Consider the following 24268-nt stretch of genomic DNA (forward strand, 5'->3'; position numbering starts at 1 on the left):
TTGCTCGCTTTAAATGTCACAGGTTTGCATGGTGACTGGGGCCTTTCAGTTGGAAAGTCACCATCATGTATACTAAAGCCTTTGCTGCTTATGAAAAAAGAAACGTGTTGTCGGGTTTATTAAGCAGCCTGTGTGTCTGGGGGGTGGGGGGATGTGACACTGGGAAACGGGTAGTGCTTGATGAGTTGAATTGTTCACAGCTAACATTTCTGTTGTGCTCTTGGTTTGTGTGATATTCTACATCCCCTACAGATGACAGGAATGGGCAGGGGCAGAGCTACAAAGACATCACTGGCCAATCCCAGGAAGGGAGCTGCTGTAGGGCGGCTATCAGGCTGTATTTTCTCATTTTTCATTTTGATGCTGTTTGTATGGCTGTAGCAATCTGTGGGTGGGCGGGGTTATCAAAGTGAGCGTGTCTCCGAAGATTGACGAACACTGCCTCCCACAAGCTACCGTGGGGTGCAGGATAGCATACAACACTGACCCTGCATACAGCAATAAAAAAAAACAACGTTTCCATGCGAAATAACTGGATATGCTGTGAGATGGTGGTATCCTGCAGCAGAGAGAACGGCTTCCAACCAGTAGGTGGCGCAGACACGCGTTGTTTTCGGGGACTAAGACGTCAACACAAGTTCCCGGGAACCAATGGCACGCAAGAGGAAGAGACACTGACCGGGCAGAGGGAAGTTTGAAAGACCTGGGCCTGGAGAAATGGCGCCGGAGGCCGGGAGGTGCCAGGAGACCAGGGGCTGAGCCGCCCAGCTGCACTTCCCCACCATGGGCGGCCAGGGACGGCTGATGGCCAGGAAGCTGTGTGAGGCGCTTGAGAACGAGGACTCCGAGTAAGAAACGAGCCCACCGCGCACGCCTGCCCTACCCCTTCACCCAGTGTTTACCTATGCTAAGTCAGGCTTTATTGCGCCTTTACTAAATGGTGTCACTGTCCTGGGGCGTCGGGACCACCACATGTGCCTCGCATGTGTTTTATGTGGTGCTCCGTATCTGGCAGAGGGTCTTTTAGAACGCCAACAGCTCTCTAGGAAAGAAGCAGGGTCTGGCTGAGTGCTGGACTGTTCTGTCTCTCTATACACAGCTGATGCTTACTTTAGTTGTGTTTTTAAAATTTTTTATTTTTTATTTTTAAAGCTAGCACTTTATCAACAAATGTGTAACAAAGGGGCAGAGCGTGGTTCTAAATACATCGTTACTTTGTTGCGGGATGTAATACTCTAGGTTATACTTCCAAAGAGGGACAATCGTAGTTGTGTGAATTTCCTGTGCTTTGTGTCCATTGCATTTTAACAGTAAGGCATGTCTGGGCTTGAGTCGGGCCCCACCACGCCCACTGTATTCAATTATGAGGGGGTAATTTGCATACCCCTCTCCGAGGTGAAACCTATCAGATTCTTGAAACAGGGGCTGCTCATTCCCAACACTAAGGCGCGGGACTATATAAATCGTGGACACAGACATTTCAAACAGATCAGTATTAATGCAAAAAACAATGCAGCTTTAATTTTAAATGAAACCAACATTCATGTACACAACTTTCTGAATCTACGTGTGAGGTTAGTAACCTACTAAAGTGCAAAATGACATAGATATAAATCGTCTATGCAAAGATTGCATCAGTCAATAAATATAAACATTTTCATAACAAAAATAGTGAGAGAACAAGGACATGCTATATGACATGCGTTCCAACCACAAAGCACATTGAGACCATACAAATGGCGCAGTATAAATGACCAATACAATATAATACTTGTGTCTGATGAATTCCATTGTATAGAGGTCTTTAATTGTAGGCAGACCTATCAAAGAATTAATTATGAGAAAGTGATTGGTTAAGCAATTGATCATGTACGGATATACAGGTTGTGCGCGGTGACTAGGAGTATAGCTGTGGTCCTCCAAAAATGTGTGAAAGTGAAGTGTACTTGGCTCGACAAGCACCCCTGGCACATAACCAGGTTAGTCCCGTACACGCTGTACATTTATTCACACTGTTGCATAAATATGGTATATTAGCAGTCAATACTGAGTCTGTGTTTCTTGATTTTTAGGACTCTTGTTGATATGTAAAGCGAAAAGTAAAACCAAAAATACTGTGAAACAATACCAAGAACACTGCAAAACGTGTGTCGAATATTTTACTTTTTAGTCCTGATGAAGTCAGTATCAAAACATTGTTCCTGGGGAAACTAGGGATGGTTGTACCCTGGATACCTTTAGGCCGAAACACCTGTGTTGACATATTTTTCATGATTATTAATAAATTAATTAGTCACTCCTCTGGTTTTCATCCGAAGATGATGGGAACACTTGAGGGAACACGCTATGGCCCACAGGTTTGAAAAGGTTACTCAAGTGGTCAGTGACTGGTGTTTAATATTCCGGGAGCTACGGCGAGGACGGCTGAGCTCATGCATTTACAGTGAACAGGGGTGATATATATAGCGTGCCCTTGTTCTATCACTATTTTGTAGGTAAAAGGTGAACAGCAGGACAGGCCCATTAAAGGGGAAACAAAGGCTATGTTATAAAAATATCTTTTTATAGAAAGTGCCGTGATAATGATCATTTATAACGCGCCTGTACACAAGTGTTTCTAGACGCGACAAGGAAGGGAGGACAAAAGAACAATCTTACTAGTCCTTGTGTCATTCAGATCGCAAAAGTGCGGGTGGGGGGACGGGGAGAAGTGCCGGGGGAAAAATGCAGATAGCTCATAAGTGCCGCCGGTAAGTGGCTTGTAAGTGCCAAGAATCGGGGGACTGTAGGGTTGCATATACAGACCCGTAAATCCAAGGGAGGCTTCGAGGCAGTGCAAGGGCAACTGGACATGCAGGAGCCTGAACCCGAAGTACAGTGGATGGCCAGGTGACCAGTGTGCGGAGCAGCCAGGCACATCAGCAAGAGAGAGAAAGCAGAAAGGAAGGTCTTGATTTGCTTCTGGAACCGGAGGGGGTCCTTCTCAAGTTTCAGAGAGGCAGGGAGACTGGTCCAGAGGGAGGCCCCAGCAGAGGAAAGGGATCTACCCCCCCACTCTGTCTGGAGAAGTGTAGGACCCTCCGAGTTAGAGGTGGATGAGCGAAGGGCTCGAGAAGCAAGCTGGTTAATCAGAGAAAGTTGGGGGATGTGTGTTCCCCGGCCCCAGAAATCCTTGAGGACGATACAAAGGGTCTTGAACTTGATCCTTGCAGCCACAGGGAGCCAATGGAGAGATTTCAGTGCTGGAGATACACGATCCCTGGGCTTGAGGCCAATAAGTCTTGCAGTCCTGTTCTGGATAAATTGCAAAGGGCGCATTGTAGAGGCAGGTAGGTTTAGAAAGAGGCTGTTTCAGTGAACACAGTTAACAATACTGCCGCAGTACGTGTTAACATAATTCTGCTTGAGAAATGTATATTATTTCATAGTAGCTCAACCCTGTGCTGAATTTATTTCTTGCATTCTTGGACTGGTAGTTTTACTTTTCATCTTATAAATACGTCGCTACGTCCCACAAAGCAAAGGAAAAATTGGACTGGAGGAGTTACTCGTACATGACATTGGGCAACCTACGAGCCCTAAATAAATAGCGTGACATTTAACCATCTTGCCTTCCTGCTTGTATTTGTATTTTATTTATATAGCGCACCTGGCCCAAGGGCATCCGGGCGCATCACTTATGTTACATGGTGGATTGACATACAAAAATAAACAGGTTATATCGCAGTTTTAAAAAAAGCAAAGTATACGGGTAATATACAGTAGAAGAGAAGCAAGCACAAATTTACAGTTCTATAGGCTAGCAGAACAGTGGTGATAAACAAGGGCTAGTCGCCAGACAGAAGGTATGTACAGGTAAATATGAGGACAGTAAGATTGCAGGAAATATAAACAAGCAACTTTATACAATGAAGCAGAAGAGCACCCATGGTGAAGGCATGTTAGTGCCAGTACCGGTCTTGGGTAGACAGCCAATCTTTGGCCTTGCTCTTGAAGGCAGGGAATGACAGTTCAGCTCTGAGTGGGTTTGGGAGTGAGTTCCATAGTTTCGCAGCAAGGACTGGGAAGCTGATCCCGCCTGATTTCTGTAGCTTAAAGCGAGGTATGGAGAGGCAATTGGCCTGAGCAGATCTAATAGGTCTGTTGGAAGTGTGGTAGGCAAATCTGCAGGCCAAGAAGTTGGGCGCTAGGCTGGCAAGACATTTATGTGTCAGGGCTAGAGTTTTGAGAGAAACTCTTTGTGACACTGGAAGACAATGAAGGCTCTGCCTGGTGTCAGAAATGGGGTGGTTCCTCAGAATGTTTATTGCGGCTCTGTCCAAAATAATGCCATCAATCTGTAATTTGTTGAGATGACATTGGTTTGTGCCTAAATAGAGGGCGTTGCAATAATCAATTTTGGACATAACCAGGGTCCTGGCTAAAGTAGTACAGTTGGCTGATGTGTGGAAGGGTCGGCAGGCTGTTATGAGCTTACAGGTGTAAGCTGCGGCCGATGATAATGCATTGGTTTGTCTGGAGAGGGATAGTGTGGAGTCAAGATATATGCCTAGTGTTTTGGTGTCGTTCGTAACTTTGATGATGTTGCCATCAATGACGAATGATTTGAAAGAGGGGTCTAGTTTGTTGATTCTCTGATGGGAACCCAGGATGTGAAGCTCAGTTTTTTCATCATTGAGACAAAGTTCGTGTTGAGCCATCCAGGCTTTTATGACTTGGTAGATGGTATTTATAGCTGAAGTGTCAGCTGTGTGGTCACCGGTTGGAGATGATTATCTGGGTGTCCTCCGCATAATTGTGTAGGTGACACCCAGATAGTCCAGGATATCGAACAGTGGTTTCGTAAACACATTGTAAAGTGTGGGGGAAACACACTATCGTTGTGGTACTCCACAAGGGACTGGGGATAGTTCAGCAGCAGCAGTGGGGGAGACCACCCTCATGGATCTGTTCTCGAGGAAAGAGGTGATCCAAGCAGTGGCTTTGTCTGAGAAGTGGGCAGCTGATTTGAGGTGACAACAGAGGATTTGGTGGTTGACCAAGTCAAACACTGCTGATAAATCAAGAAGTAGTAGAAGGGCTAGCTTGCCTTTGTCTTTTAAATCTTCAATCTGGGTTTTGAGGTCAATAAGGGCAGTTTCCGTACTGTGACGGGGACGGAAGCCAGATTGTTATTTTCCCGATAGTCTTGGATCTGCAGGTAGGCTGCTCGGTCCAAGATTTTTAGCAGGAAAGGCACAGTGGTGATAGGCATGTAATTTGAAGGTATGCTGGCATCGAATGTAGGTTTTTTTTAAGCAGGATGACCCACGAATCCTTCAGGTTATCTGGGACAATACCTGTGCTGAATGATGAGTTTATAAAGGCAGTGATGAATGGGGCTAAGTAATGTGCACCCTCCTTGATAATAGGGGCAGGACATAAATCACCCTGGCAATTGGATGGTATGAGATTATTGATGATATTTTCAACTTGAGATGTGGAGAGGGGGCGAGCAACTGAATGGTTTGAGTGTGAGAGCTAGGTTTGGAATTATCATGCTGGAGCTTGTATTGCAGGCTAATCTGGAGGGCGATTCTTTTTTTAAATTTTTTTTCTGTTAATTTTGGCTTGTAGTGTAGCTATTTTACCAAGGAGGGCCTTCTGAATATTGGTACACCAGGTGCTATCTTTAGTAAACGTGTCAGGAGGAGTGACCGGGGATTCCAATTTTTAGGCTTTTGAACAACTCTTTAGTGTTAGATTTGGCTTGTACGATTTGTTTCTTATAGGTGTCTTTTTTGGCCTGGAGGATGACCTCTTTTTAGTTCAAGGTGGCTAAGGCAAGACTAGCTTTGTTCATTTTAGAGGGATTACTTTTCCAGCAGGCTTCTAGGGTACGTTTTTCCTTACGAAGTACTCTCAACTGTGGTGTGAACCAATAGTTGAGGTGAGCATTTGGCTTAGGTTTCCTAGATTTAATAGGTGCAATAAGGTCAAGGGATTTGAGCATGCTCTGATTATGTCTACCAGGACAGTGGGGTCGGAGCAAGAGGAGGAAAGTCCGTTGAGGGATGGAAGGAGAAATGGGAGCAGTTTTTTGCAAGTTATATCTCTCATTTCTTGCGCACAATGCGGGCGCGATGTCCTGCGTAACGCTAGTTTTTTTACTGGGATGCCGAAGGTAATTAAGTGGTGGTTTGTCCAAACCAAGGGTTGGTTGGACTCAGTGGTCTGCTAACCAGTCAAGGGTTCTGCCCTTGATGTGTGTTGGTTCACTAATGCGTTGTGTAAAGCCTAAGTTTATTAGTGTGTTAGACAGGTCAAGTGCTGTGGCATCATTAGGATTTTGGAGACCAAGGTTAAGATCATTTGCGATTTAGTTTGTGTTGTCAGCAAGGATGTAGGATAAATCTTCTGCAAATCTAGATATGGGGCCGGGAGGCCTGTAAATAAGGTGAAGTGTGATAGTCTGGTTGGGAGATGTGGCTAGTTTCAATGAGAGTAGCTCAGGTGATGAAATCTGCTGTGTGGGGGAGATGCAAAGGCTAATCAAATCTTTATGTATGAAGACAATGCCACCTCCTTTAGTTTGGCTGGTGTTCCAATCACTTCTGATAATGGTATAATCTGAGGGGATGGCAAGTGATAGAAGTGGTCCTGAGGCAGCATGGAGCCATGTTTTAGTAATGGCGATGAAGTCAAGGTCATGTGTTATGATCAAGTCGGCCATGTCAGTGCGTGGGCAGTAAGGGACCTGGCATTAATCATTGCCCCCTTGATCACAGTTTTCTGTGGTGAGGGGGTACTTGTATTGCATATAGTGTTCTTGGTTATGGTTGGTATTGGGGTGGTGAAGGCTCTTGCAGAATGTACTGCATGGTTAGAATGCTTGGTATAGCAAGTGTGGCGGTAAGAGGCATGCATGTATCTAGAGCAGAGTCAAGAATTCCTTGTGTATACCAAGCATGGTTGGTTAGGAGTTGGCTTAGTAGAAAAGTGTTCAATCCAGAGGGCTGGTGAATTGAGGTAAGGGTTGGCAGTGGGTGGTGATGATGCCATTATTGAGTTAGGATAATTCTGTGTGATACCTGGCAAGGCAGAGGTGTTCAGTTGTTCATTTAAGTTGGAAGGCATGATGTACCCAAGGTATGTAGGGCAGGGGAGCATAGGGTGGGTATAAGTTTTGGTAGGTGTAGGACCTGAGGGGCAGGTACCAAGGTATAAAGTAAGTGACCATGTCAAGGATACTAACTTAAAATTGAGGCCAGGTGTGAGGTTGTTAGCATTGTAAGGTGTGTATTCCCAATACATAGTGGCACGTGCTAGCGAAAAAGGTCTGTTCAGGTACTGAATAGCGCTTGGTGGTAGTGCTGAACAGTACTGAGCAGATCCGGTAAGCCCTGCTGGGAAGGCTTGTCCGGTGGCCATGTAGCGTGAATCGGAAAGGCTGAAACACAAAATAGCACCTGGGTCAGGAAAACAAGTATAGCCACCCAGTGGGAGGAGTATGTAGCAGGCATGGACACAGTAAGCTATTTCAGGATAGTAACTTAGGCATGCTTGTAATGTACTGCGTTGGACTGAGGGTCAACAAAAGAAAGTACGATATAGTACAGGGGTGTTTAGCATGAGTATGTACTATAAACAAATGAAAATGGTGAGTGTTATTTGGGTGGGGTACTGCAAGGCATATGCAGCAGTGTGAACAGTTAAAAGCATGGTAGGCTAGTTCTGGTATAACACAAGGTAAGCCCACAAAAAGCAATAAGCGCACAAGGTGGAGTAGGCACAGAAGGCACATATTACATGAGCAGCAGGTGTATGTACTAGACCAACGAGAGTAGTGTAGACATAAGCTATAGGCACTGATTAATCCCAATAGGCTATTGCAAGAAGGCGGTAAGGGTAGACACTTGTGTAAATACAAGTGTCTGCGCTAGTCAATTGAGAAGAGATGGTAGGAGCAAAAGTGTTAGGTGCAAGAGTAGAACTGAGTAAACAGATGCAAAGGATAGCAAATATGAAAAGCACAAGGGGAAAAGCACTAATCAGACAGGTAATGCAATACAGCCCTGTGTGGGTGGAAGAGGGTTAGAGTCAATGCGTGCTAGTTCTCAGTAGTGAGCGAAGCTAGAGAGCATAATATATTTACTGTACGGCAATGGAGTAGAGTAACGCCATGCGTAGGCAAATGTAGGATTCAGACACAAGGATCCTGGCATAGAGCATTGTCTTGAAAAGGGGAAAATCTTCCTCGGGGCCAGCCCTTATTAGCATAAATCACCCAATTCAGCCCAAAATACAGGTCCTATCGTGCCAAGCAGTGAACTCATGCTCTAGAGAAATGACACCTTCAGTATAAGTTTAGCATTTATTAAATATATAGCATCACTTGGGAAAACAATAATGAAGATAGAGAAACACAGTTTTACGCCCCTTGAGATGGTATCATTAATCAGCACTGGACACCCTGGTCATCTTAAGCTAACTGCTTCCAGCCCCGCTCAGATGACAGCGCTGCAGGGGGCCGCAGATGCCTGTTCCGGGCACTCGCTCTTGCTTGAACCAAGTTCGTGGATCTATCTCTCCCCCCCGCCCCCCCCCCCCCAGTTCTGGGTGCACCTTTTGTGCTCTTGTGCCGTCAATCAACATGACGCACAGTTCCTGAACTTTCCCTGTGCAAAATATAGGTTTGCCCATGGAAAAACCCAACTCTCTGAGATGCTCCGTGCTCGTACCTCTCTCTTGGAGTCCTGTCTGCGAAAGCACTGGAATGTGTCTTATCAGCGTGTGGGTAAGGCCGTACCAGGCCTTCTCAGGGAAAGAGGATTTGTTTACGAAGCCATGCAGAGCTACAGTTGCAAGAAACAGAATATTCTAAGAGAAGCTGAAATTAATTAACCCCATGTGAGCAAGCTCTACCAGGCCTGCACACCTAGCTCAGTGTCCTTAGCGTTTCTTAGATTGACTATCTAAGCGCTATGTAGGTGCTATAATGCTCCAAACACTCCAATAATGTCTCTATCAGTTACTAAACTGGGGCCTCCGCCCTGCCTGTCTATGTACAAGGCATAATGTAACCTTCCACCCCTACTAGGCCAGCATATTCCTTGTAGCTCACTAATGTGTAATGGAGGCGCTACCACACATTACTTTCAGCATTTAGCACATACTTTGAATAAACTATTGGTTTTCAGCTGCTAATGTTATCATCTGAAGCCCTAATTGGCATATTTGGCACTTTGTATTGCACGACATTCCACCCCTTTTCAAAGTGTGGGCGACAATGCTGGCTAATATCCATCAACTTTGTATGTAGTGCAGTAATAAATGAGGTAGTTAACCTTGGGGCTTTACAAGAGGTTTAAGCAAACTATCTTCTAGCGGTTAGTCAGCGTGGCATGCAAGGTTAATAATAAAATGTTTTAAAAAAATCCTACCTAACCAAAAATGTACACAGTGAACAGGGACATTTACCCTAGCCAAAACCTGGCCCACACAAAAATACCAAAAAAATGATCATATAACTGATCGTCAGTTAAAAAGCAGAATGCGGTTAAAATAGCAAGGCAATCTGGTGTAGTCTAATCTACAATGCACTATTGCATTTATGTGTGGTTACCAACTCTAAACCTGGCATCCTTCCACTCTAAGGGCCTACCCTCCCCCCCCATTCAAACATGACTATGGGCTGTGTGATTAGACACTCTTCCCCCTCCCCCCCCCCCCCATGTATGTGGAACCCAACCAAAAACCATCTAATTTCATGAGCAATGGGCACCAGGTTTTCTAAATAAAAACAATTCTACTAATTAGCCTCAAAACTCAATATTGCATTAGCAATCAAAAGAACAAATCAAATGAATTACTCTAAATGTCTACAATCAAAATGTGACTCTTCGCATCAGTGTGCTGGAGACAGCCGTCCCCACAGAAACATGAAACTGGTTGTCATACAATCAAGTATCAAGTCAGTCATGATTTCATTTACCCGCCTTAATGTGGTAAAAGTATCCTCGTGTTTCAAATGTTACCATCTCAAATTAGAACTCATACACTTGGCAGCATTTCTTCGAATCAAAAACCTTAACATACGCACAGCTAACTTTGGTGTGCGCACTCATTTTATCTAAAAATATATTACGCTCCTGCTCGCATAACCCTGCTGCCCCAACAATTCATAAACCTTCTCTCGGCTACGTGCAACATAATCATTTCTAAAAACAAAAAAAAAACTCAATTCAGTTGGAAGGGCAAAACATTTCGTATTTCTTTTTTTTACAGATTAATCTCAAAATGCATTTCAAACCATTGTATAGCATGTTAATATTAAAGTGCTGTTTCCCACAGTGGTTTGTGGTGCATGATGTCAGTCCACAACCCATTGTCCACAGTCCTTTTAACAAAACAAACAGGTTATTTAAAACCATCAATTGAATCATTTGAATGTGCAGCATCAAGTGCCTGACAATATGCAAAAGTCTGCACCGTGACAGTTCTGGAAAAGTTATTACTTTGTTGGATACTTCTCGCAGGTTGCAGAACAAATGTCCTCGCGCGTCACGCACGTTAGCAGCATTGAGTGCGGTGCAGGACAGGTTCCAAATTTACATAATACCCTGCAGTGACCCGCATTCTCTGAGAATGCGTCTGCTTGACTGATCAGTATTACTCGAAAATTGCACACGTCTACCCCAATCATGGCACACTACTGTCTTGGTTTTTTGCCTAGGCAAAATACAAACAGAAATGTTAGGATTTCATCAAAAGTACAATATCAGTGTTATCCACCCCTTCCGTTAACACTTCCCCCGCCTTCAGAAGTCTCATCAGGTAACTACACACTTTATCATTGCTATCACAATTATTTGTCACCCTTCTGCATGTTACTGGGGGCTTATTTGCACTCAACCATACGGGGTGTATCTGCCTAATCACAAACTCATTTGTGCAATGCGATCATAGTTGGTCAATGGTACCTCAGATTGATCTGTGATTTTACAAAAACAATATAAGTACCCAGATCGCACTTCTCAATGGATCAATGCTTTTCTTTGTTACCAAAGCGATCACGAATGCCAGGCGCCAACTGCCAACTTGCTGCCAGTGTCTTATGATCTTGATTTAGGTTGCCCTGCTGGCATCACTCCATTTTTAAAGGTAAAGTCCTTCAGTCCAACACTGCCTGCAGTTGCACAAGCAGCTTTATTTTTTTTCAGTTCTCCATACAGAAAATGTGTCTTTAAAGCCTCTGGTTTTCCACTTGTCAGTTTCCCAAAAGGTGTCTACTGATTTCTTGGGCCACCCCTTGAGAGCGATAGTCTGAATCATGTTGTTTATTTGCTTCAGCAAATCACTCATTCTTGCACTAAGCCGTGAGACTTCTGGATCATGGCTAATGTGCAGTGTTCAAGTTATACTCGGTTCTGCATGTTGTTTCTTGTAAAACAGCTACCTTTGTCAGTTTTGCTTCCATCTGGAATGCCATAATGTCTTTGTCATTTACTCCAGCCCTGGCAATGTAGCTTGCATTTTGCTGGCTGTGTATTTTCACTTCTCAAAGCGCCTAGACGTTTCTTCTCCAGTGCACAGCGCTTTACTTCACTTCACATCACACAGGGCACTGGGATGCAGCTTGCACGGCAATGTCTCTTGAAATGGGCAACTGTCTTTTTCTTAGCCCCCTTCACAGGTGCACAGTTTCCCCATCTGTTCAAATGCGTGATGCGCCCAGCCTGCCATTTGCATGCAGCATTTTTTTTCTTCCAGTGTTGACACTGGGCGAATTCCTTGCTTCTGATCAGCTCTGTTATTGCATGCCAGTGTCAGAAAGCATGTGCACATCATCTTCTCACTCGCGGCTTTTAGCCTTCAGTTCCGTTTCAGCATTCTGGCTTGCACCCCCCTCTTTCTTTGCTCATTGACAGTATCTCTCACAGGGGATGGAATGCGACTGCTGGTCATTGTTTATCTTTCCTGTGCACATGGCAGCGCCATACGCACGCAGCAAGCTTGTCTCTTTGCTCTTAGGCCTGTAACTCATAAACTGGGACGGCTTCAATGGAAGACATTCATTTAAGACGGTTCATCCAGATTAACTGTTATCGGCGCTGCTCCAGCAACTCAGGAAAAACTCTCATATGTGCGCTGTTGAAAACACCACTTCACTGGAAAGTGCACGGCATTCTGTGCTTTTCTGCCTTCCTCCCACAGTCATTTCACACACCCAGCCCATGACAAGAATGTCTGTTTAAGTTATCTTCAAGCCACACGTTCTGCACAGCAAGCCGACATGAACTCTCGTTTTCAATTTTGTCATTGGCTTCAACTCCATGTAATTATGCAAATCTGCAAAGTGTCTTTTAGCCTGTAGAAAGGCAGGCTGCTGATCAATGTCCTATTCAAAAGCATATTTTTTTCCTCGTAACCTTGTAGTTTGGCTTCACAAAATCACTCCAATGCAATGTGTGATCTTTCAAAAGAACCCTCAACCCACTGAAGCTTTGTGCTTCCTTCTCATGCACAGATTTATTTTCCCTGTGGTACCATTGCCAGACCAACACAAATTATTGCGCTTAAAAAATGTCATTTTTAGTGCAGCTCCCTGCACGATTCCTGCATGAATAACCCACACTCTGTTTTGCTCGTGGGCGATCAATATATTAATAACTTTTTCACCATCAAGATGTGAGAAGGTGGATGTGGAGTGTGTGAGGGAGAGATTGTTAGCGGATACAAAGCTAAGAAAAGATTTTGATGAAAAAAACTGCTGCAGAAACTTTAAAGTGAAACTGCCAGTCAAAGTGAGAAAGGGTAGTTCCAGATTTTCAGAGCCCAAAGAGGTTGTCAATTTGAGGGCATCCGTTCTTGTCAAAGGTGGAGGCATTTGGATCAAGGAGAGAGTGACTGTTATGTGCAAGAGGAATGTGATTGATGGATAGTAGAAGGAAGGGAGGTGTTTGAATGGTCATGCTCTCATGTCTGTGCATATTGTATACTGTGTGTGTCCCACATCAACACTGTTAAAGGTGTGGGCTCCTATCAGTACATATCACATGGAACCTTGAACCATTGGGTGGTCTAGAGCGCAGGAAAGATTCTAGGTTCCATGGATTGTCAGTTGGCTGTTGGTTGAGCCAGAGTTCGCTGCTAAGGACTGTTTCCTTTGCATGAATAAAACCGGTTGTTGCAGCCATACCACTATCTTTGACTGATCATTGAAGCCTGCACTTTACATCAAAACATAGAAAAAGAGACAGACTGAACGCTCTTCAGGACGTATGTGAGCTGGTAGAGAAGCAAACCAAGCAATAGTGCTATGGAGCCAAAAGAAAAGAATGTCCAGCCAAGATTCTGTTAAAAAAAGGATATTTTAATTAAACTAACAAATATTCACTCAACTAACAAAAACACCAATGACCCACCATTGCAAGCAAAAATGCGAAGAAAACCTATTTTAGATTATAGATTAAAGGGGCACTGAGTTTGCCGACCAAGATGCTTAGGGAATTGACGTTATTGGAGAGGTCTTTAAAAAGTTAGAGATGGGGGGTCTTAACAAGTCATTAGGGCCCTTTAACATTTTCGCATGGAGCATTACGAGAGTGAGGACCGATTAGTAGATTTTGCTTTCAGAGGCAGAATTACCAGCATCATTTGACTGCTAAAAATAAAAAGCTTTGGCTTTTCCACTCCTCGCAGGTGGCATTCCATCAGTTATGTTTTCCACAGTACCCTACTGCCCAATCACTGTTTAAGTAATCCACTCCGTCTGGGTGACTTTGATTTGCACGTCTTCCTTTCCAGATATGAACATTTACCTTGATTTTGATGAACTGTGGGGCAGTGGTTTGGATCCTTATAAAAAGTTGGCTTTGCCATTAATTAGTTTAGGGATGTACAAATGCCTGATTACCTATATGAAATGAAGGTTCTAACTGAATCTCTATAGCTAGATCAGGGTTCAAAATTAATATTGGATAAGCAGGAGCTTAAAGCAGCTGCTGGGTATCCAGCAATAACCTGTGACCAGGAGCTACGACTGGGAAACGAGGAGTTGGTACAAAGCATCCTTAAGATGCAAAATGATAATGTTGTCTAATATGTATTACCCTTTAAACTTTAAATGTCATATAGATGTATCCTGATGCTTATTTATAGATTGTCACACACTTAAATTTAAGTTTGTCACTTTATGCCCAATTAGTTGGCGTACAGTATGTCACCTGAGACAATCAAGTCGCCTGCCGCCTTGTTAAACCCTGCCATGTACAGTCACTATATTATTTTACTTATTATAAATGGTTTTAGCTTTACTTTTCCGCATCTTACACAAGTAAAAGTACACCACCCCAGAATTTCTTCATATCCTAGATCTCTGGTCCTGGATGCCCCACCCCTATTCACAGGTTAGCACCCCAAAGCCTGTTAATAATTTTACTTTTCACGAATGCCACCAAAACGAAAAAAACATTAATCGGCTTCCAGTTGAACAGAGAATTGGATTCAAAGCACTTTGCCTTACACAGACAGCATACTGTAGCAGGGGCACATCTCCACCTCAACAAATACCTGCCAAGTCAGAATCTTATATCATAAATGGAGATTCATCATTGCTTGAAATCCTACCCTAACTGCAGCATCGATGAAGACCTCCTGGTATAACGGCGAGCTCAGGCGAAGCTTGAATGAAAACCTGAAATTCACCATGTAATTTAGAATGGCTGTTGCTCTAATACACTCTACTACTTCCCTGTGTTTACTGGCTGTTTTGCCGCCGAGTTCTCTGATAAGTTAGGAATTGTGCTGGCTGAAAACCTGGGTTGGGCAATTGGACTCTGTGACTGAGAAACTAGTTCTACAAGGTTGGGGAAAGACCTCAGCAGCTGTGATGAATATCAGATGGTCAGTTTCTAGCAGGCCTTTTTTATGGCCTAGGTGCATTGTGAAGGGATGATGCAAAGTATATAGGAGTCCGTTATTGAATCGCGGGAGGATTCCAGCCACTTGGTAGGGCTGGATTTTAGGGCCAGACAATTAAACCTGATGAAGGTTGCTTGCGGGGAAAGGAGCACCGATAGATCATGGGTTTTCAATAGAGTTGTCAAAGTGTGGGTTGGGACCATGTGGGCTGGAATAGTAAGTCACATAGTTTACAATGAAATGTGGACACACAACATGTTTGCGATATAAAACTAGCAACACAATATCAAAAAGAAATGTTTACTCGCCTCCTTCACATCCATGGTATTTTCAGAGAATAGCCGTGTGCGTCACAAGTAGGGGTAAAGGTTTCTAACAAGATGAAACCTGTGATAATTGAAATTGTAAGTTGTGTAAACTGTGTAACTAGAAGATGAGGCTCAGACAAAATATGAAAAGACCCCAGAGAGGGGTGTATTGTAAATATGAAACATGAAATTATAAGTTAAGAGGATGGTGCTTAGATGAATGTATCCAATAAGATGTTTGGGAACTGAAGGGAATATGGTTACATTGTTTAGGTTTAATCAATCATGTGGGGGGGCTGACTCTGTAACAAAACCTATGGAAGTGTTTTAGCTGTTGCAAACTGTATGAAATGTGTGTTCTTTGTGTGGTTTAGGGAACAGGTCAGTTTGACTCTTTGATGTCATCTCACCCCTGCTGGCCATTTGTACAATATACTTGCTCTATGAACAAGCTGTGTACGTACTCTTTAAGGGTGGGCCTGCTTCTGGTTTCCGTGATCAAACGGCCCACTCCTACAACTGCTAATCTAGATGCCCACCACCGTAAACAATTAGTAAGAGTATGCACTCACATAATCATTGAAATCATTTTTGCTTAAGGAATTTTACAGTTCCTTCCCTTTTCTCAGGGGTGATAACCTTGCAGGCATAGAAATTAAGATTGGATAACCGGGAGCTAAAAGAAGCTACTGGATATGCAACATTAACCAGGATCTACCACCAGAGCAAGCAGCTAGAGCATAGTGTTCCACAAATGTAACTTCCACATAGATGCAAACCTATAATTCTGTCAATTTAATTATGACCCTCATATGCTTTAAAAGTCATATAGATTGTCCAAAACATAAGAGTTAAATTTACATAAGTGTGTTTGTTCAGAATCAGTTGGCCTGGGGGGGGCAAAATTCACTTCTGGTGTCTGTTGGTGTCCCGCTTACCAGGCTCTTCTGGGCTACAAGCAGGCGCTAAATAGCTCCCAGCTCCCCTCAATTTCAAACCCTGCGTTGCTAGTATCTTTGCCATGACCTATGATGCTAGGTCATGACGTAACACACAATGACCTCACAGCCCACCTCAATGTACGTTTTTTAAACTGCTATTACCAAAACAAATTACAATGTGCTCAGTCTTCAGATTTCGGTAAAGTGAGAAAATGTAGTACAATAGCTGCCCACGTTTAATAGATTTCTAGAATACATAAGTGTAACGAACTGGAAACATCAGGGTGTCAATACCATAGATTTACTGCCATAGTGGTCTGTTATTTTGCTTGCAGCGAAAATAGTGGAAGTAGCCATGGCCAGCTTTCCTTTTACAATACAGCAAGCTGAAGGGGAAGCTAATTCTGGCTTTCTTTTTAACTGACGTTCTTTAAACCACACGTGCTTCGAGATTAATCGGCAAACATGTTAATGAACAATCTTGGAAATCCTTTACTGGGCCAAAGGTGATACTATGCTCGACTAAAATTGGGAACAAGTTTGGTATTTTTGATAGACGCCATTTTGAATTTAGATTAAGTATAGATATGCCAGACCAGGAGAATATGCAGACAACCTATGTCCGGAGGGTGCGAGACCTGCTGTCCAAAGGCCAGAGCATGCAGGGGTCAGGGACGAGAGAAGCATAGGCAGCTCTTGCCCACAAAGAAGCTTTTAATATTGGTTTCCTGTAACTGAAAAAACCTGCATGTACACATTATTATTATTTTCATTATTATTATCCATATAATCTACTTGTTGTTTTTGTTAGGCCTATGCTACGGTTTAACTTTGTGATTGCTTTTGTAATGCACACACATGCTTGAGGAGTCTCCCATATACTAAAAGCTATACTGCATAAGCACTTACTTTGTGTATTCATGAAGTAGAACTGACATCTAAACACTAGCGCACTATTGATTCATTATGATTATTTCCTGACCGTATGCTAAATACTATCCAGGAGCTATACAAGGCATGTTGAGCACTAACCTGTGTAATGGCGGGTTCCTAGGCCTAAAATATAGGCATGATAACCACAGCGACTAATCACAGTCCCTAGTTGGATGGAGTGAAAGAGGTAGCGGTGGTAGCGAGACAGCCAGGATCCCTAGTTAGATGACAGTAGTTGCAATGTTATAATCTCCTGACTGGTCACTGCAGCCCGGCAATCATTTTTCTGAAGAGCTTTTTGAAAGGGATTAAAATGTGTGGATTCCTGTCCATTGCAGGAGCCCAATATTTGATTGGCTTTGGGCAGAAAACTGCGAACAAGCCAATACAAACTTTACTTTAGTTGTAGCTCAGCTAGGGGCATTGCGAGCTGAGACGCTGTTAACTTATCGGAACACTCTGGCCAACAGAAACACCAATGTTTATGCCACGCACTGAAGAAGAGGAGACTTAAACACTATTGAATACCGTCCATATCAGTTTTCCGAATTAGCACAAACTAGTATCAACCATTCAAACTGGTTTGAGGGTAATTTAATGTATCCACACACAAATGCCAGGAATGGACCTTTAGCCACACAAACCCTGACTCTAGATTCTTAGCCCGTTTTCATCCCATCTGTGGATGGCCCTTTTGGCAAGCGGACTATGAATTTCTGACCGCACATTTTGACACTGTACGTAGCCTTACATTACGCTGCACAACATGGCCTAGTGCCTACTCCCTACTCTACCACAAGGACGGACGGAGATGGGAGGGGTCTAGTTACAAACAAGAAGCAACCTATTTGTGTCTTGTCCTTCAAAAAATGAGGACATACACAAGTGGTATTCCGAAAAACTAGGACAGCTACACGCTGCCTATCTACAAGTTACACCACAACAGGGTTTTAGCCCTGTTTCTTCCGTCTGGCTGTAGTACACACCCCCTTGTCAAGCTTTGACATGTCAATTTGACTATGTAGCTCGCTGTAATTGCAGATTCTAAACACTCCATGCCTCGCATCTTCGTCATCAATATTAGGAGACATTATGGGGACATACGGTGTTGCTGCGCCATGAATTTAGGCTTGTCCATAGCGTCCATTAATTATCAAATGGGTGAGAGCATAATTCTACCTTTATTGAGAGGAGAGCCTGCAATTTATTTTATTTGTATTTATTTTTATATTGATAATGCACCGGTAGCCCGCAGGCATCAGGGCGCAAAAGACAGACTGAAGGAATCGACCAAGAAAAGTGGGACTAATCGAAGAGGACTGTTTTCAATCGTTTCCTTAAGGATAAGCGATTTCTTTCTGCAGATGGGTCTTTTGGAAGTTTTATTCCAAAGAGATGCCAAATGTACCTGGATTGATCTTCCCAGGCCCTTCACACTCCTACTTTTAGGGATATCCAAACAAACTGAGTCGCTGGATCTATTTACTCTCTTAGGGAAAGTAACCTGAGTCCCGTAGGTAGCTTGACGCATGACTGTAGAGACATTTATGCACAACGGTGCATCCTTTGATCCAAATTCTGGATTGTACGGAGAGCCAGTGCAGACCTTTAGAATATAATGTGTTAGAATATAATGTGTTCTCTTCTAGAGACCCCTTTAATGATGCGTAGGGCATCGTTCTGCAAAATATGGAGCCTTTGTATACAGTCCTTACCAGCAATAGCCAGTAACGCACTACAATAGTCAATACGTGGCTTAATCAATGCCCTCACTATGGTGGTGCAATTGGCCTCTGATACAAATGGTTTGACTACCCTAAGTAATCTTATGGAGTAATGGGCCTTATTTATGGTATGCTGGATTTGGGCTTCCTGAGTTTAGTGAGGCCTCAAACTTTAAGACACTGTTTACTAGCTGGTTCTGGATGACAAAGCTTGAGTAAGAGTCATCCAGTTTCGCACTCGCCTGGGCAGAGCCGAAGATCAGAAGCTCAGTTTTTAGCCGTGTTAAGACACATACTATTGTTGGACATCCAGTTTTGAAGGATGTTGTAAATCCTAGAAGTAAGGTCCAGATCTATTTCGTAGTTACCACTATTTGCAATATGCAAGATTAGAAGTTTATAGAAAGTTGTCCATATTTAATGAGCAAGATAAAAGGGAGCAATTTTGGAACATAGTGACATCTACTTACCAATCACTAGGCGGAGAACACCTAGGCAGGAGGCCTGCAGAGGCACATAAAAAGACTAACCAGGAAAGTAAGTCAGACAAAGAGGTATATCGGCAAGGGAGAACCACAGAAGGCAGGCTATCTGTTCAATGGAGAAGGGGTGTTGGGGCACACTGCCAACAGCTTCCCCAAGAGAGGAAGAAAAGTAGCCCGAACATAAGGGAAAATGATAAAGCTACAGGAGACAAGGGATGCACCTTAGTGACTGGGCACTTGCAGGAGTTGGAGACTAGGGCAGTCCCATTTCAGACCTACAGACTAGGATTCAAGAGAATCCACCAAAACATTGCAATAATGAGTGGTCCTCTCGTTCTCCACAGGCAAAGACATTGGGGCATTTTAAAGCTTAGGAGAAAGATGTGAAATTTTAAAGGCAGCGTGGTGGGGGCCTTCGAGTTCAACATATATAGACCCTGCGCGTGCACACCAGATAATTTCCAAGACGAGAAATCCTACTGACTGGATGAAAGTCTTGTTAGATTCTGGGTCTGACATTTTCATATTTGGGTCCAGTAACAAGCCATTATTGGAACATACTGAGGCACACAAATAACTAGGCCCACTGGCCAAACGTTAGCAAATAATAAAGTGTATTTTGTGATTATTCATTTGGAAGGTGAAAATCTCAAAGAATTTGAGGCACTGTTTTGGGCCAAGTTACATATGCAACACAAGGGTTTTTGGCAATCCATGAATGGCTACGACTATATGTGAGACAAGCACAGAGAGGTGGGGAAGTAGTGATACCTGTCTTTTCAACTGAAGTAAGTGAGGACATTTACAAATCATGTGGGGCATGAAATGCACAGCCTTCACGTTTAAGGGCAGTCATTTTGTGTTCACTTGTATAATACAGGGGTAGAAGAACTCACCCAGGATTTTTTAAAGCGGAATGCAGAGATATATTTAGCAAATGTCATTAAATGCGGGCAATATGGCGATGAACACATGAGGACTTATCTGAGCGCTTGCAGCAGGTAGATTTAATCATGCACACATTGGGTTCCAAGGGATATGTGTTTAACTTCAAGAGATCTAAAACGGCTCACTGTGGGGATATCTTCCTGGGTTTCACTATCACTAATGTGATCAGTGGCTTGTCAAGATGACAAATGCATAACTATTCAACCACCTAATACACTCAGACATTTACAGGCGATTTTAGGTTTTGTGAGACAGGCATAGTAGCAAGAGATATGACAGACATATAAGTAGAATTTGAAAACCTTTACTCTGAATAGTCAGGATGGTATACTGCCTAACGTGCCCTAACTCTAAGGTGGGAATGTTCCCTGATGGAAAGAAAACCAAGGGAAGTCTAAGTCTGTCAGTCCAAAACTAAATTGTCTTGTGTCAAAAACAATACTGGCCCTCACTTCTACAGAATTAATAGGGTGTGTGGGATTTGGCCAACTCAATAGTTTTCAAAGTTAAGTTAATGTACCAATGGAGCATTTCTGCAGCTCCCTTCCCCAAGTTCAAGGCACTCGAGATTATAAAGTTCCACAAGTGTCTCAGGATTCACTTGCAAAAGAAAAGTGGCACCAAGTTCACTTGGCAAAAAGTTTACTGTAACCTTTTCTTGGTAAGTTCTTTAGGCTTCTCCGGGTCTCCTTTCCATGAACCCAGAAGCCGTCTGATTCACATTTCTTCAATGGGTCTCTTAAGCTTCCCTCGCCCAAGCTTAGACCTTCATGGTTGCCCCTATTGAACTGGTTCAATTGCATTTCCTTTAACACAAAAAGTTCTACTCACAAAAGTTCCACTTGTTAACATCACAGTTCAGTTGCCTTCTTTCAGTACCTAATTCTGAACCGAGTCCTTTCAGCTTTTCCTTTATTAGATCATGCAGCTCCTTGCTTTCAACTGGGGCTCTCCTGGTCCCCCCTTCAGCCCTCATAGGATGTATTTCGGCACACAGTCTTCTCTACCCCCACCCCAAGTATCAATCAAGTACTGTGATGAAGAAGAGGGAGTCGGGAGCAGTGCAGACTTCCTATGGGTAAAACACCACTATGGTACTGGGACAAAAGATAGAGGCAAACCAACATCTTCATAGGACATGTCTCCCACTAACGAGGTCAGGCAATTGAAATCAATTGTGCAGTTGTCAGAGCACGGTCCACCCATTACAGGTTGTGCAACCATGTGCCTTAACCTTAATGGAGTCCTCTTTTCCTTATACTGGGGTCTCTGCGGCCACCCTGCATCAATCTTCCCGCCTGGTGGCCACCCCAATGCTTTTTCAACACTCTTAGCTTGTTGTCAATACTTTCCCATCAGTTTTGGGAATCCCACTTCATTTCTCACACAGCTCCCCCTTTTTTGGGATCTCTTTCACTCACTTTTCATGTCCGCGCATAGCTCCCCTTTTTGCAGACACTTCCTTTCTTTACACAGTTTTTCGAGAACGTCTAAAAATACATGTGACCACACTGCCACCATCATCCTTGTAATTCCATTTGTCCGTTTCACCCGATGTGTCCCCAGCCTGATGTGTTTGGGCTGCAACGTTGTATCTTGCTCGCCTACTTCAATAAATACTGGTCTATCACTGCGGTTCACTCACCAGTTGTGTTGTCTTCGTATTGGGGTTAACGTCCTTATTGTCTGAGGTCAGCGTCTCACCATCTGCCCCTCACGCTCCTGGGCTCCTGTCATGGCGTAACGAGCACTGAATTGTATTAATGTAACAAGGGATCAGCATGCCTCCCGGCTCCCTTCTTTGGACTTCTCTTCTTTGCTGTAGATATGGGCCTCTAGCCACCTTTTCCCCGGGTTCTTCCTCACAGACCCTTGGCGTCCCTGTTTCTCCCAGCTGGTCCTGGGCAGCCACGGCTCCTCGGCTCTCCACCCAACTTGTTCATTCTGCTGAATGCTGGTGTTCCTTTTACTCTCCTGAAGACTTAATAGTCTGCATGTAGGCATGGTTGATTTCAATTGCCTGACCTCGTTAGTGGGACATGTCCTATGAAGATGTTGGTTTGCCTCTATCTTTTGTCCCAGTACCATAGTGGTATTTTACCAATAGGAAGTCTGCACTGCTCTTGACTCCCTCTTCTTCATCACAGTACGTTATTGATACTTGGGGTGGGGGTAGAGAAGACTGTGTGCCGAAATACATCCTATGAGGGCTGAAGGGGGAGGGGGTTGGGTAGGTCACTGTCAAGGAAGGGGGGGATACCATGTCTCACACCTGGGTATTCCCACCCCAATCCCTCAGGACCCTCTACCCAGGGCCGGGGGATCCAAAAGCTAGGGCCCTCCCCAGGCCACCTGTGTAGAAAATCCCTGGGGAGGGACCCTCTACCCAGATGATCCTCCCTCGTTTGTCCGCCCCCAGAGTAGGTTGGGAAAGAACATTAGGTTTTTCACAGTTTACTGAACTATGGCAGATCATATAAGTCTAACTTTTCAGAACTAGTAAGATCATTATAAGCTTTGATAAAAACCACATTTTAAAGCAGTTCACCGTTTGACGGAACACATTCACGTTTTATAACACATGTACTCATTGATGACACAGACTGGTCCTTTGCAAGACAAACCCTGATCAGGAACTTTAAATAAATCTGATGTCGGCTGACAATGTGTTCTCATATACAGTTTGTAATTTAGGGGAGACAAAGCCAATTGCTTATGAATTGCATGTCTATTCTACTCCAGAAAATGTACACCAGAAGAAAAGGTACTGGCATTAGTCCAAGTAATTGTTCAGAAGGAGCGCACTTTGACTGCAAATAAAACCATGCATAAAGTCATGCCTCTAGTTCAACTTGAGCCTACCACACAATCTAGTGTAGCTCACGCAAAAGCATTACACACCAGATGGATGCAATGGAGCATGTGCTGAATGTAAAATATAATTACAAAGCAGAATTGAAAAGAATGAGTGACCTGACATGGTCCATGACGGAGCAACACAGCACATTACTTGATAGAAATCAAACAAAGGGATATCAAGTAATACATTGCAATGGGTCAGCAATTCGACTGTATTGGAACCCATTCAAAGTATGCAGCTGCATGTGCAGCCATTACCGTGTAGTTCGCACATGATAAACACTTTGTAATTTCTGACATTGGAACTAAACACACAGGAGATAACTCAGCTCAGACTGTTGAACTACACGGGCTGCTGCTGGCTCTACACCAGGCAGATTCAAAGGAGCCCACGTTGGTCGTCTCCAATTCATTACGTTGTGTACTGTTAACTAGTGTTATAAAGTGCACATACGCCAGTGACATCTTGGCGCAAAGGGATAAGGCAGGGGGTAAACTGAACAACCTAAAAGAGGTCCGTTTTCAAGGCCTGACAAAAGGCCTAATGGTATTTCATTGCTCGGAGAGGGAAAGGGACAGAGTTTGACGCCTGCGACTTAGAAAGACTGGCCGTCAACCTTTTTCAAATGGTAACATTGAACGGGGAGGAGACCGGCATCTTGGAAGCGAAGAGGATGTGCCTGTAAATAGGGGCACACCATTTCCTGCAGGTACCCCACACTTGGGCCACAGAAGGCCTGGTATACAAAACACAGGGACTTGAACCAAACTCGTTGTAGAACTGGCAGCCAATGAAGAGAGCGGAGGACTGGCTAGATACGAGAACCATAGGGGGTCACTGTGGCAATGCGAGCTGCAGCGTTCTGATGTAGCTGTAGGCGACAAGACAAGTAGAGGCGCTGGTCAATAAACGGAGAGTTGCAGTAGTCCAGCCGACTCAGAATAAGAGAAGCCACCACCAGAGAGTGTAGGTGAGCAGAAAGAAAAGGAAGAGCCTTAAGAAAAACCCCAAGCTGGAAGAAACCACTCTTGCAGACAGTACTAACCTGTGCAGCGGTGGATAGGGATGATGGAAATCTAATGTTTTTCACCATCCAGTAGCAGACAGGAACCCAACTCGGGTTGTGGGGGAGGGTCCAGAAAGCTGACGACCAGACAGGAATAGA

The 24268-nt window shown here is 43.8% G+C and overlaps 1 protein-coding gene across 1 annotated transcript in view; it reads left to right on the top strand.

The window, feature by feature from the left end:
- Nucleotides 1–456: 456 nt before the first annotated feature.
- The window catches only part of ANKLE1 (ankyrin repeat and LEM domain containing 1), a 220754-nt gene continuing 196942 nt past the window's right edge, over nucleotides 457–24268 (top strand). Inside the window, exon 1 of the mRNA XM_069648922.1 lies at nucleotides 457–848. Coding sequence (XP_069505023.1) covers nucleotides 784–848 — 65 coding nt within the window. The 5' untranslated portion in view covers nucleotides 457–783. The remainder of the gene's footprint in view (nucleotides 849–24268) is intronic.

This window comes from Ambystoma mexicanum, chromosome 1p (assembly GCF_040938575.1).
Source record: "Ambystoma mexicanum isolate Mex_15411 chromosome 1p, UKY_AmexF1_1, whole genome shotgun sequence".
Lineage (NCBI taxonomy): Eukaryota > Metazoa > Chordata > Amphibia > Caudata > Ambystomatidae > Ambystoma > Ambystoma mexicanum.